This window comes from Quercus suber, unplaced genomic scaffold (genome assembly GCF_002906115.3).
Source record: "Quercus suber isolate HL8 unplaced genomic scaffold, Cork oak 2.0 scaffold_480, whole genome shotgun sequence".
NCBI classification, from domain to species: Eukaryota; Viridiplantae; Streptophyta; class Magnoliopsida; order Fagales; family Fagaceae; genus Quercus; species Quercus suber.
Window position 1 is genome coordinate 476,201 of NW_027069931.1, and position 13,787 is coordinate 489,987.

The window sequence follows — 13,787 nt, forward strand, 5'->3', positions numbered from 1 at the left end:
CAAAGAAAAACTTCAATAGCATAGTATACAGGCATTTGATGAAAAAGGCATTGTTGGTGATGATAAAAAGTTGATCGGCAGAGAAAAAGTTTGATATATATATATAATAGCAAAATCTAAATTAATGAAGACTTCAAGAAGTTTAGGGTATTTGATTTTTACTTGGACTCTTTTTAGGTGGAGTATGTATATATATACATTGTTAGTTAGTGTATTTTTTTCATTCTCCAACCTATTGTACAGTTTTTTGGTATAGTCTTCAATTTTCCCACCTCCAATCATGTAGGTATGTATTTATTTACTCTAATTTTTTATAATAATCAAATTGAATATGTATTTCTTGCCTTTTGTTTAAGTTAATTTCCTTAAGTTTGATCTAATTTATATGTTTATGGTTCCAATTTAATTATTTTGTTGTCCAATATATATATATATATATATATTTTATAACAGTCGTCCGATATTTGATTATATCCTAAATTTGTTCAATCTTCATCGAATCAATATGAAGCATAAGGGTAAGAGTTTTAGATCAAAATTTTTTATTGAGTTCTTATAAACATGTTTTACTTTTACTTGCCCATGAGATCATTTATTCGTATAAATTTCTTTACTGAATTCTTCTTATCAACTTTTTACTTACAGTTTTTGTTTAATTCTTATAATATGTTTTATATACTCTCATTAATTCAAATAGAGATGGTTAACGGAAAAAAAAAAAAAAAAGATTTTTCCAATTTGTATATATTCCAAATGCATCATTTACTTATAATGTGGATTGTTGTTCACAAGACTAACCTAGGAAGGATGTGTAGGACATCGCAAAAAGGTATAACTTTTTAATTCTCATCATATCTCAATGCTAATGAAGTCATTTTTAATTATTGATGCAAACTTATTGCCAAGGTCTTAACTCTTCTTTTTTATCAAAAAGATTTCAAAAAAAAAAAATTCAATTCTTATTTAACCTTATCAAAAAGATTTCAAAAAAAAAAAAAAAATTCAATTCTTATTTAACCATTAGAGGCTTTACCAGTTAAACTAACTAGAACCCACAATGTTTAGTAATTTAGGTTGTTCATAATTCTTAACTATTAAATTGAGGTTACCACTTAAATATGCTTTCAATTATAATTTCTTTAATCATTTTCAATTATTGAGTTCAAGGTTTTTCATTTAAATGTGCGGTGGTGATTACTCAAGCTTTAAAGCTTAATAAGTATTATGCAAACTCTCTTTATATTTTTTTAGGCATCTCCTTTTATATTAGTCACATGGTTATTTCCCATATTTCATTCAATTAATTTTAGACTTATATATGATTTTTTTTTAATATAAAAACTTAATCTTACACAATATGCATTCATCATTCTTCATTCCAAAAGCATTTTCTCCTCCCCCTACGAGGAATTCGGTGAAAGTGATATCGTGAAGTAAAAGATTACTTTATTTTTATTATTTAATTTTTATTAAATTTTTAAAAAATATTTTCTTTAATTTACACATTATTCTTGATTAAGCACGGACATAATACTAATTTATAATAAAGTTCACTCTCCCATTCCTGATAAAATCCACGTAAGCGGAGGAAGCACATTATTGATTGTGATCTCTAAGAATTTTTCCAGTCACCCGGCCCAATCGGCCAATCCCATAGCTTACGGCTTGGTCCGAAAGAAAGCGACTTCTTTTTAATTTTTTTGGATGAACGAAAGAAAGCGACATCTGCCACGTCAGACAAAATCTGAATTCAGTGTAAACACAAACCAATCTTCATTGACTTAAATCTCTCTCTCTTTCTTTTTCTCTTTATTAACTTTTTTTTTTCCTTCCCTTTAGTGCCTTTCACGCGCTTCTATCTCACAGTTTTTTTTATTTCTATCTATACGGTCCGTTTCTTCGAACCCACAAACACCTCCATATCTCTCCCTCGCATTTCTCTCATTTTCACCATTGCTGTTAGGGTTTTCCATCTTCTCCAACCTTCCTAAATCTTTGTCTGTAATTCCTTTTTGCTCATTTCTTTAATTCTTGCGGATTTACTTTTTTTTTTTTTTTTTCGTTTTTTAAGCTCTGGTTCTTGATCCTTTTTTTGAGATTTTTTTTTTTTTTGATTTTTTTTTTTTTTTTTCGTTTTTTAAGCTCTGGTTCTTGATCCTTTTTTTGAGATTTTTTTTTTTTTTGGTTTTTTGGTTTCGTTTGCAGGTTCAGAATCGGTTTTGTGGTTCGCAATTTGGAGCTTCGCTCATGAAAGCTAGGGTTTATGGCTGAGAGTAAAAGATACGTTCCAAATCAACCATTAGGTATGATTTCTTTTCCCTCTTATTCTCGTTTCTGTATGCGTTCTTGAGGTTCAGAAATTTGATATTTCAAATGTGATTTTTGGTTAGAGAATGGTAAATGGTTCAAGGATATGAATCTTTGTTTTCTTGATGGATTTTGTCTCATTTTGGTTCTGTGCGAATGTCATGCTAATTTTTGTGTCTCTGTGTGTGTAATGGCTGAATGCTACTCTGTTTGATTTCTTGCATGCATGCGCGCTTGTTAAAAACTTCATTGTACATGTTGATGTTGATACATCATATGCCTTATGCGCTACAGGCAGGTTTTTTTTTGAGTTTCAGCATTCTTACTTTACGTGTAATTTATTAGATGTGTACAATGCAGCATACTTGTTATAAAGGTGATTGTTACCCAATTTGGATTTGGGAGTGTTGATCTAGTAGCTTTTCTTTTACTATATTTCAGCTATTGTGGGGTTTATGATTTTGACATTTTGGTTGTACTGCATGTTTTCCATACAAGTAGAATGGCTTTTAATAATGTAGTATTTAACCATCTCCTCCTGGATGTTGGCAGACCTTGACAGGATAGTGACAGAAGCTCAACACCGTTGGCTTCGGCCAAATGAAATCTGTGAAATACTTCGCAACCATCAAAGGTTTCAGCTACGGTCAGATCCACCTGTTAGGCCTCAAGGTTGTAACCAGCATGCTTCTCTGTATCTTATTTCAATTGTTTGTTGGACATTTGGGTGTAATAAACAGCTGCATTTACATTTTCTTGTATGAATTTGTATTTACTTTAATATTTTTCCATCTTCTTTGAGTTAGGCTGGGAATTCTTACTAATTTTATTACTTTCCTAAGAATCAGCTTTTGTGCCCACTCCGTTGTGTTCCATCTGCTCAATTTTAAGAGAATACTCCAATTGTAGGCCTGCACAAGTCACACCTCACAGCTTGATCTGTTGTGATTTCTTTCCTTTGCACTTTCACCTCAGTACTAGGAAAAGGTGTTTGTAACACATAATACTCATGTTTATCATTTATGAAGAATCTAGTAATCCTTTACTACAATGGGAGTAAATATGTGGGGATAAGGATTGGCATATGGTATAGTTGATTTGTTTAAGCCTATTTATAAGATAAGATATTGGAACTTAGGCTTAGTTGAGTTAATTCATGGAAGATTATGTGGTACATTTAGAAATACACCAGTCGTTAGTAATGTGTATGATGAAGTGGTTAGTGGCAACTACTTAGAAACAATCAGAGCTTTTGGTCCCAACAAGCTTACATCAGGAGTTGGCAATTTGCCTATTAGTTTTGGGCTTTATACATTTGATATGCATTCAAGAGGTCATGATGCATGATGTTACATATATTTTTCCTTGATAAATCTAGTGTGGGAATTAAACTCCATATTTAGAATAATTGAGAAATGTCTAAATAAGATCTGGGCATAAATGGGTTGCTTTTAGTGCCAATAGGATTGCAGATGACTGAATTACGAAAAATAAATGATGTCTAGAAGTTACCTAAATTGATTCTTTTATCATTTGGGATAAATTATTTGTAGGTCTATTTTGAGTACAACTAAATGGGGTAGTGTTGGAAAAGATTTCTGGTCAAGAAATATTTATCCAGTTATAGGGAATTAATAATGTGGAAAATATGGTTTGTAATGTTTTATGGCACAAACATTAGTTTGGAATGTTCGTTTTATTAGAGATTTTAATGATTGGGAGATGGATGAAGGGCTACATTTTCTTTGTATATTAGGAGCCAATACTCCTCCTATGGATGTTGGAGACTGGATGAGATGGAAATTGAAGTCTAATGGGGTTTTTGACATCCGGTTGTTTTATAACAAATTAAGGGATTCTCCCTCAACTGTCTTTCCTTGGAAAGCTATTTGGAGAGTATTAGCCCCTAGGTGAGTTTCTTTTTTTGTTTGGTGTGTAGCTTGGAATAAGGTCCTAATGGGAGATAACTTGAGATTAAGGAGATTGGTTTTTGTGGATTGGTGCATTATGTGTCGTCATTGTGGAGAGACGGTTGACCACTTACTTCTTCATTGTGAGATGGCTTATCGGTTATGGAGCTTTGTCTTTGTAACTTTTGGCTTGTCTTGGGTTATAGCTAAATCGATTACAGACTTGCTCTATGGCTGGTGGAATTGGCTAGGGAAGCATTTGTCTCAGATTTGGAACTTAGTCCCGTTGTGCATCCTTTGGTGTATTTGGAAGGAACGGAATCGGAGGACTTTTGAGGATTTGGATAGCTCCAGTGATCAGATGCTTGCTTCTTTTTTTGTGGAACTCTTTTTGATTGGTCTCAGGCGTGGGGACTCACGTCTAGTGATTCCCTTCCTTCCTTTCTTTGCTCCCTTTCTCTTTTGTAATTTTTTATTTTTTTGGTTTTCTTTTATGTTTTTGTCTTGTTTTTTCTAGGTTTGCTCTATGTTCTTCATGCATAGAGTAGCCTTTTGTTTTTATATATATCATTCTTACTTATCAAAAAAAAAAAAATGTTTTATGGCACAAATGTGGGCTGAACTTTGCCACAACCAGAATGCCAAATGTGTGACTTTTAGTATTCGAAATAAGTAAATATTCAAGAGCTAGAGGTCAATGATTTACATTTTGCGCCTTTCTCTCAATAACCAAATTTTGATGTGGTTATGTGCAATATAGTCTAAACAGAGTCGTACTAAGGTGAGGTAGTACCGGGAAGCCAAAGAAAATGTGATTTGAGTTTCTGAGTTTCCGAGTTGCTGTGTGCTATTGTGCTCTTGTTTTAGTAAAAGATTGTTTTTTTCGAGGTTCTTCCTTGTTGTCTGTCAGTGTTTTGTAGGCTGTGAACTTTATGTCCTGGCTCAGGTTTTGCTTATTTGGAGGGTCCATAGTAGGTGTTTTTGGCTCTATGAGGCACAGAGTCTCTTTTGTTATTAAAATCTTTAAATGCTTTTAACTGAAGGATATTTCTAAAATCCTGATAATAACAGTAATATTTGAATAGCCTCTCTTGTTGCTTCTTTGTGAGTTTTTTTTTTTTTTTTTTTGTTAGTAAGTTTTGGCCCCTGGGCCCTGGGGATATGATATTATAAATGTGCATGTGTGTTTGCATATGTATGTATAAAAAATGTGTATATTTTTCTATATAGAAAAGTACCATTTCCCTCTTGCTCCTTTCTCTGTGCAGAATCATTTAACACTATTTTGTTTACTGGTGCATGTACTATTGCCTGTTCAAACATCACAAGCTACTCTTCTTATCGAGATGGAATGTTATCATTCTCTGTTAGCATTCAAATAGCAACTAAATATTTTTATTTTTCAGCTGGTTCTCTGTTTCTGTTTGATCGAAAAGTTATTCGGTATTTTCGTAAAGATGGTTACCGGTGGAGGAAGAAGAAAGATGGAAAAACTGTTAAAGAAGCTCATGAAAAGTTGAAGGTGTGCTGTTCAATTTATTATTTGTAAGTTCACTATTTTTATTTTATTTTGGGTGGGGGGTAGGGTTGGTAGTAATTTTTTTTATTTTTTTTATGATGAGGAACCCCCTTCAGGTATGGTCCAGGGGGACCACCCCTGAAGGGCAAAACCCCAGATGCCTACACACCCCCACTGAGCAGGCATTGGGTAAATCGCGAAATGCCTCAGCTAAGAGTCGAACTAGAGACTTTTGGGTTTACAGTTAGTCAGGCACTCTCCCTTTGCCTGGGCATTACCTTCTGTAGCTAGACATTCTTTCTCTGGATGATAGTTCTTGCCAGGCAACACCGAGTAATAGATCAATTGGGCTCCTTTGTATTGGAATTAATTTGTTCTTTGTCTAAATGGATCTATTATTTATAAGCACTCACACCTATAAAAAAAAAAATATTTATAAGCACTCACAATGGAACAATTAAGATATTTACTACACTTTTTGCTAGTGGGTGGGTGTCTAGCATCAACCCCAGAAAAGAAATTTTGGGCCATATGATTCACTAATAATTTCTAAATACAATTTAAAACATCTAATACAACAACAACCACCACAAAGCCTTAGTCTCAATTTTTTTGGGATCAGCATGGCCTATGGATCCTCAACAAATTTAAGACATCTAATGCCATCCACCCAAAAAAATATATAAAAAAAAAATCCATTTGCATGTCTCTTAGTTGGGCTTATTAGGCCTTGTTTGTGCTTTATCCATTGTATAGGATGGAACTCATGTATAACATCATTTTTATCCACACTAGCAGCTGATGAATGTCTAAGACATGTATCCCTTATCATGTTTCATTGCATGTGTAATATTAGTAGTTTCAACAAGTATTTAGTATTTACTAATACTGCTACTTCAGATTTTTTGATAATTTTATTAATACATCAAGCTTGATGATTAAATGTATTTTGTTTGTGTTCATGCTTTTTTAATGAAGCTAGGATTTGTCTAGGGAGGCCAATCATTGTTACTATTGTTTTAGTTAAGTTCTTTACATTTCCAAATGTCAATGTAAATCTCTTCACTTTGGATTATAGTTGATTGCATTGGTATTGAGCTTTGGGCTGCTTAATTAATTAGTTTCACTGGTTTATGTGTAGGCTAACAGCGTGGATGTTCTCCATTGTTATTATGCCCATGGTGAGGAAAATGAGAACTTCCAGCGAAGAAGCTATTGGATGCTTGACGCGTAAGTGTTGCTTAGATTAAAGTTTTTAAAGCCTTTCAAGTTTCAAATTTTGTTTTCAGTGGACTGTGTTTGAACACTGTAAAAATTATCAAATGAATACTATGTAAAAATTATCCATTCATCAAAAAGGTTCTCTACCTTAGAAAGGATAGGTGGCGAAGGTTAAAGGTTTTGGCCATTGGGGCAAAGTTAGACAAATGAAAAACCACTTAGCACAAACTCGTAAGGATTTTAAACCATGCTTGAAGGTGCCAGATGATATTATTTTGCCAAAATTTTGGAAAAAAAATAAATAAATGAGGAGCTATGCAACTTGATGATGATTTTGATGTTGAATGTCTTCAAGAAGAAGATTTACATAATGTTTCAAGTTTATAATAAATATACCATTAATCTATTTATATCAATAATTTTTTCATCAATTTGATAAAGTATCTGTGTATCTTACGATACACAATATGATACGATACATGATACATAAAAATTTTAAAAATTATTCATGATACGATTCAGGTTTTGACAACTGTAGTTACCGTTTCTATATAAGGAATAAATAGTAAGAGGACTGAGATCAAGAATTTTTAGCTCCTCTGTATTCTGTGCAATATAATTTTTCATTTCATCAACAATTATTTTAATACATGTATTTTGTTCTCATTTTTGACATATTTTCCTTCTCTTCAGGTGCTTAGAACACATTGTTCTTGTACATTACAGAGAAGTAAAAGAGGTCTGCTCTGCTTTTATGCTCATCTATGGCCTTTAATTTAATTTTGTAGTTTTTTTTTTTAAATGAGTTTTTCAAATATTGTTGTTAAAATTTTAAAAACTCCCTAATGGGTAAATTGGTGTATTTAAATGCTTTTGTGAAAATGAGTTTTTTGTTTTTGGTAATTTACACAAACCCCCAATGGGTTTTAAACAAACTCATCCTCTATCCTATTCTTATTGGGGGGGGGGGAGGGGGTGGGAGGAGGTGGCATTTGAGCTTGAGCTTAGTGGCTTGTGTAGTTGAGTTTGTTGGTCATGTGAAGACTTGCTATCACTGATTAAAATTGAATGTAGATTAGTTGATTTTACTGGAACTCTTATATTTTACTTTCCTTTCCTTTATGTGGCTTAGGTGTTCTGTTATACTTTGTGATGCTATGTAGGGGTACAAGTCAGGTATCTCTCGCTTGATGGCAGATCCAGGATCACAGGCTGGAAGCACTCAAAGTTGTTCTGTACCATGCCCTGCACAAGCAAACTCACCTGCCTCTACAGTTCAGACCTCTTATCCATCAAGTCCAAACAGATTTGACAGAAATGGACGAAGATTATCATCAGAATTTGAGGATGTGGATTCAGGGCGTGATCCTCGTGCATCTTTGCTTGTTCAACCTATTTTTGGTTCTACATCGCACAGCACTTCTATGCTTGCACATGAAGTTGCAGGTAAATTGTGTTACAAACTTACAATGAATTCATGGTTGACTTTTACTAATATAGTTGAATTGTATTATATTAAGAATTAGGTTTTTATCTTTTCTCCTTCTGTTACGGCTTTTGAATTTACTTAGAGAATCTTTTCTTTTTGATGAGTATAAACCTTGAGAAACTTTAATTTCTAAGATAATGTTAATATGTTATTATTTTTTCCTGACCTTGTGAAGTATCATTACAATTGGTAGTTGGTACAATTATTTGATCTGGTCAAGTATATTTTGCTGGAAACTGTCACTTAATAGCAATTCCCGCATTGTGAATTGTTCCCTTTACTCCTTATTAGACACTTATTTTTGGCTACATTTTATGTAAACTGTCATTTTAATTTTTGGGAAAAATACAGAGTACCCCCACAACCCCTTTGTGGTATTGTTTTGTGTGGGAACCGTTAATTATGTAACATTTAGCCTCCCCTGGGATTTTTGAGTATAACACAAAACCCCGTGATATTGTTTTATGTGAAAATGCAGCTCTAAATATAGACATGTGTTATCACAGGAGCAACTCACTGTTTATTTTAACGGATATTTAATGGCTTACACATAAAACAAAAAAAATACCACATAGTAGTTAAGTGTTACATCCAAAACTTCAGGGGGGTTCTGTATTTTATGGAGAAATTACAGCAGGTTTTGTGTACTTTTCCCTTAATTTTTTATTTTAAACTTTTTGATAATACGTTTTGGGAATTTACTAGATGTGATCAGGTTATTGTGCTGCTTTCAGGGTTTCCAGAAATAACAAGGAATTCCCCCGATATATGGTTTTCTGGATCTAAATATCATGGTTCCGAATCATCCAACTGGGCTGAAATTAACAGCTTGAACGTCACAGATGGTGTGCATGGCCCGAAATTTTTTAAACATCCTACTGGAGCTGACTTTATAACCCGTAGGTTAACGGATGCTAGACTGGATGCTGATAGCTCTGTTCAAGATGTTGTAACTTGTGGAAATAGATTGATCACAGACAAAGACAACCAGACATTGATAGCTGCTTCTCAGGGAGTAGTTCAGGTTTCTTTCGTGCAGTCAACAGCCTTTACATATCTTCTATTTATTCCTATTTGATTTCTTACTTGACTACAACTGAGTATAAAATTTATTAAAAAGGTGTCAAGCCACACATGTAAAATATGTCATGGTTCAATTCTGTACGGGTGCAGGAGTTGTATTTACCTATTAAAAAAGAAGAAAACAATAAGAGAAATAGCGACAGAGAGTACTCTGCAACAGTGTTGATGTATGATGTTTCATGCATTTTAATGTTTATATATCATGTGATTTTGATTGTACTGATCTGCATGTTCCTTCTGGTTTGTCAGTAAAATATGCAATATCAAATTGAATGTTAATTTTCCTGTCCGTTATTTGTCTGTCGCAATTTTTTTTCATGGATTTTAGATGAATGTTTGCCTTGGTAGAATTTCCCCAAGTGAGGCTTTCACCTTTTTCCAGGTGCCACAAGAGCGTGGTTCCAATTTAGTTCGTCCCCAGGTTCAGAATTGTTCAGATCCTCATGTGGTAGTAACTTCAACCATTCATGTCGAAAAGAAATCTGAAGATGGTGGCAAAGATAATAATGAAACTGTTGGGCTGAAGAAACTTGACAGCTTTGGGAGATGGATGGATAAAGAAATTGGCGTGGATTGTGATGATTCCTTGATGGGTTCGGACTCTGGCAATTATTGGAATACGAATACACTTGATGCTGAAAACGACGAGAAGGAAGTATCCAGTTTATCACACCATATGCAGCTGGAGATCAATTCTTTGGGCCCTTCTCTCTCCCAACAACAGGTGTTTACAATTCATGATTTTGCACCAGATTGGACCTATTCTGGGGATACAACAGAGGATACAACAAAGGTGTGGATACTTCAGTTAGAGGCTATTTTTTCTGCATATTCTAAAAATCACGGGGAAATCAGGACATGCTTATTTCCTTTAGTTATTGATGCTAGAGGATGTAATATATTAAATTATGCCTTTTTTTTTCTTCCCTATTCTTTGTCTCAGGTTTTAATTGTTGGTAATTTTTTGGTAAGCAAGGAGCTATCTAGCAAGATTAAGTGGGGATGTATGTTTGGTGAGATTGAGGTTTCTGCTGAAGTTCTGTCTGATACCGTCATCAGATGCCATACTCCTAAACATGCTCCTGGACGTGTTCCATTTTATGTCACCTGCAGCAATAGGTTAGCCTGCAGTGAGGTGAGGGAGTTTGAATATCGTGAAAAACCTTCAGGAAATGTGTTTCCTATGGCTATAAAAAATGCACCAGTAGATGAAGTGCGCATTCAAACGCGCCTAGCAAAACTTTTAAATTTGGCCCAGGTGAGGAAATGGCTGGATTGTTCTATTCAGGATTGTGATAAATGTAAGCTTAAAAGTACCATATATTCAATGAGATGTGACAGTGGGAAAGATTGGGGAAGGGTTGATGAGACTTCTTTGGCCTTCAATAGTGATCACATGCACCCTAGAGATAGATTGATTCAAAGTTTATTTAAGGATAGACTTTATGAGTGGCTAATCTGTAAAGTTCATGAAGGAGGTAGAGGAACACATCTTTTGGACAATGAAGGCCAAGGTGTTATACATTTGGCAGCTTCTCTTGGTTATGAGTGGGCCATGCGCCCCATAGTCGCTGTTGGTGTCAGTCCCAATTTCAGAGATGCACACGGAAGAACTGGGCTTCACTGGGCATCATATTTTGGGAGGTCAGATTGTTTTCTTAGATTCTCTTCCAAGTATTTTGTTGCCTTCTGATGTATACTTGGGGAATTAAGTAATGGTTTCAAATGCTTTCATATGGCTTATTTCCTTTCTTCATCTGGCTGTCTAGTATATCAATTTGAACTATTCATGTATTACTGAATAACCAATGTAAAACGTGAAGTATAAAACTTATCAATCAAGTTATCTATCTTTATCAAATGCCTCAGTTTTAGTTTTTAAAAGAATGAAATCGAACTGAGAACAATGTGGATAAAATGTTTATTAGGGACATAAACTCCCTTATTATTTTACCCTTCCTATACATTAGCCAGATCTTGAGTTTCTTTTAGCATGAAAAGAAGAACATTTATGCCCCTATTAAATATTTTATGCACAACTCAAGAATCTGTATATTGATACAATTCATTATAATTCTTTTTCTTCTTTCTGTAGAGAGGAAACAGTCATTACCCTACTTAGATTGGGTGCTGCTCCGGGTGCTGTTGATGACCCAACATCAACATCTCCAGGAGGAAAAACAGCTGCTGATCTAGCATCAAGTAGAGGACATAAAGGGATTGCTGGATATTTGGCAGAAGCAGATCTAACCAGTCACCTTTCTTCACTGACTTTCAATGAAAATGTAATGGACAGTGTTGCTGCAACTATTGCAGCTGAAAAGGCTATTGAGACTGCAGCACAAATTGTTCCATCAGATATGTTAGCAAATGAGAATCTTTCTTTGAAAGGATCTCTTGCTGCTGTTAGGAAATCAGCTCATGCAGCTGCTCTGATACAAGCTGAATTCCGGCTTCGATCATTCAATCACAGACAATTAACTAAAAGCAACAATGATATTCCTGAAGCTTCTTCACTTGACCTAGTTGCACTTGGTTCTTTGACCAAGGTCCGAAAATTTAACAACTATGAGGATTATTTGCATACTGCTGCAGCTATAAAGATCCAACAAAGATATCGTGGTTGGAAGGGAAGAAAAGAGTTTCTGAAGATACGCAATCGTATTGTGAAAATTCAGGTGCTCCCATATTTGTGGCATTTTCTAGTGTTTTATGCATAAAGTTAATATGTTTGCTTACCAGATAACTTTCTGGACGATCAAAAGTTACCATAAGTTGTTCTGTCTTCTATTCACAGCCACAGAGTTTTAACTTTGAATATTATGTCCCTCCGAAGGAGATATATCCTGGTCCATTCCTGTTTTTTTCACTAGTTGGATATTTTCTTTCAAATAAACTGTCCCTGAAGCACCAGGTTTGGTTTTTCATTTTTGGCTGATGCTAAATTTCCTTTTATTCTGCTTATTGATCTCAGGCTCATGTTAGGGGACATCAAGTTCGGAAGCAGTATAAAAAGGTTGTTTGGTCTGTTAGTATTGTGGAAAAGGCAATACTGCGCTGGAGGCGGAAACGGTCTGGTTTGCGAGGATTCCGAGTGGAAAAGGCAAAGATTGAGAAAACTGATGAGTATGAATTCTTGCGAATTGGCCGGAAACAGAAATATGCTGGAGTTGAGAAAGCTCTAGCTAGAGTCAGGTCCATGGTTCATTATCCAGAAGCACGTGATCAGTATATGAGGCTAGCTACCAAGTTTGAGAATCTAAAGGTAAATTAGTATGTTATTGTTTCTTCAAATATTAACTTTCATAATCTTTGTGTTGATTGAATTATCTTATCAACCATCTTACGGTTTGAGTTGTCACAATCATGTACAATTTTGTAAATTGAAAGATGAAGAGGTCATAGTATGATAGTGAATGGCAGCAACAAATAAGTGTTACTTGTGTGTTACTTCTCACAAGAAGGTTCTTAGTTACTAAAAACAGTTTTCAATCTAATGTATTATTGTTATGATTCCTGCTGATTGTTGTATTTTACATATTTGCAACTCAACAGATGGGTGATGGAGGGAGTGGTGCAATACTACAAGGTGAAATTTCACAAAAGGGCAGTACGGTGGAAGATTTGGCCGTGCATTCTGAGGAACTTGCATTTACAGCAGATTGATGATTGAAGTTGTCAGGGCATTTGATTTGTCCACTGGTCGTCCTTTTTTTACCTGTAAGTAATGTCTAACATGTTTTACTTGGAGGTTTTGTTGGAGGAGAAAGAGTGTTGGGGAAGTTGTATATGCCCTTTTTTTTTTCTTTTTTCCTTCTCTCTCCTTTTCTTTTTCTCCGCATGTAAACAGTATTTAGTTACCTGGAATACGGTTAAGGAATCAGGCAGCTTTTAACTGGAATATGGGATATGCGAAATGGCAACATTGACAAGTATTGGTTACTGAATACTGATTAGTTTTTATTTTTACAAAACACCTATTAGAAGTTGAAAATGGTGTTGGTGATTTCTATTCAGCACATGGTAGGTGCATATGTAGTTAAACCTTTGACACAATATCAACTCTGATTTAATATATTCTTTAATAGTGTGATACTCTTTGCCTGAATGATGGATACGTTTGCTTTTGACTAATTCTTACAGGGATTTTTGTGTCTGACTTAATATTGTCAGTTTTTGCTCATTAGTTTGAACTTATGCAGCCTGGAAGCTGTTGGCGTTTGTTGAGCTAAATGCATTCATAATCTGCATTTGTTGT

At 34.5% G+C, this 13,787-nt stretch overlaps 1 protein-coding gene across 4 annotated transcripts; it reads left to right on the plus strand.

Moving 5' to 3' along the window:
- Nucleotides 1-1,830: 1,830 nt before the first annotated feature.
- On the plus strand, nt 1,831-13,637 carry LOC111986953 (calmodulin-binding transcription activator 2). Of its 4 annotated transcripts, none has more exons than XM_024018645.2 (13): nt 1,831-2,001; nt 2,206-2,303; nt 2,860-2,979; nt 5,624-5,739; nt 6,878-6,966; nt 7,651-7,696; nt 8,121-8,403; nt 9,181-9,470; nt 9,912-10,322; nt 10,473-11,173; nt 11,625-12,207; nt 12,504-12,794; nt 13,085-13,637. In XM_024018645.2, the coding sequence occupies exons 2-13, from the start codon at nt 2,264-2,266 to the stop codon at nt 13,193-13,195; spliced, it is 3,081 nt and encodes a 1,026-aa protein (XP_023874413.2). In that variant the 5' UTR covers nt 1,831-2,001; nt 2,206-2,263; the 3' UTR covers nt 13,196-13,637. The 4 variants fall into 4 exon arrangements, with proteins under 4 accessions (XP_023874413.2, XP_023874411.2, XP_023874414.2 ...); XM_024018643.2 differs by having other exon boundaries at nt 1,831-1,997; XM_024018646.2 differs by lacking the exons at nt 1,831-2,001; nt 2,206-2,303; nt 2,860-2,979 and having other exon boundaries at nt 5,628-5,762.
- The last annotated feature ends 150 nt before the right edge of the window (nt 13,638-13,787 follow it).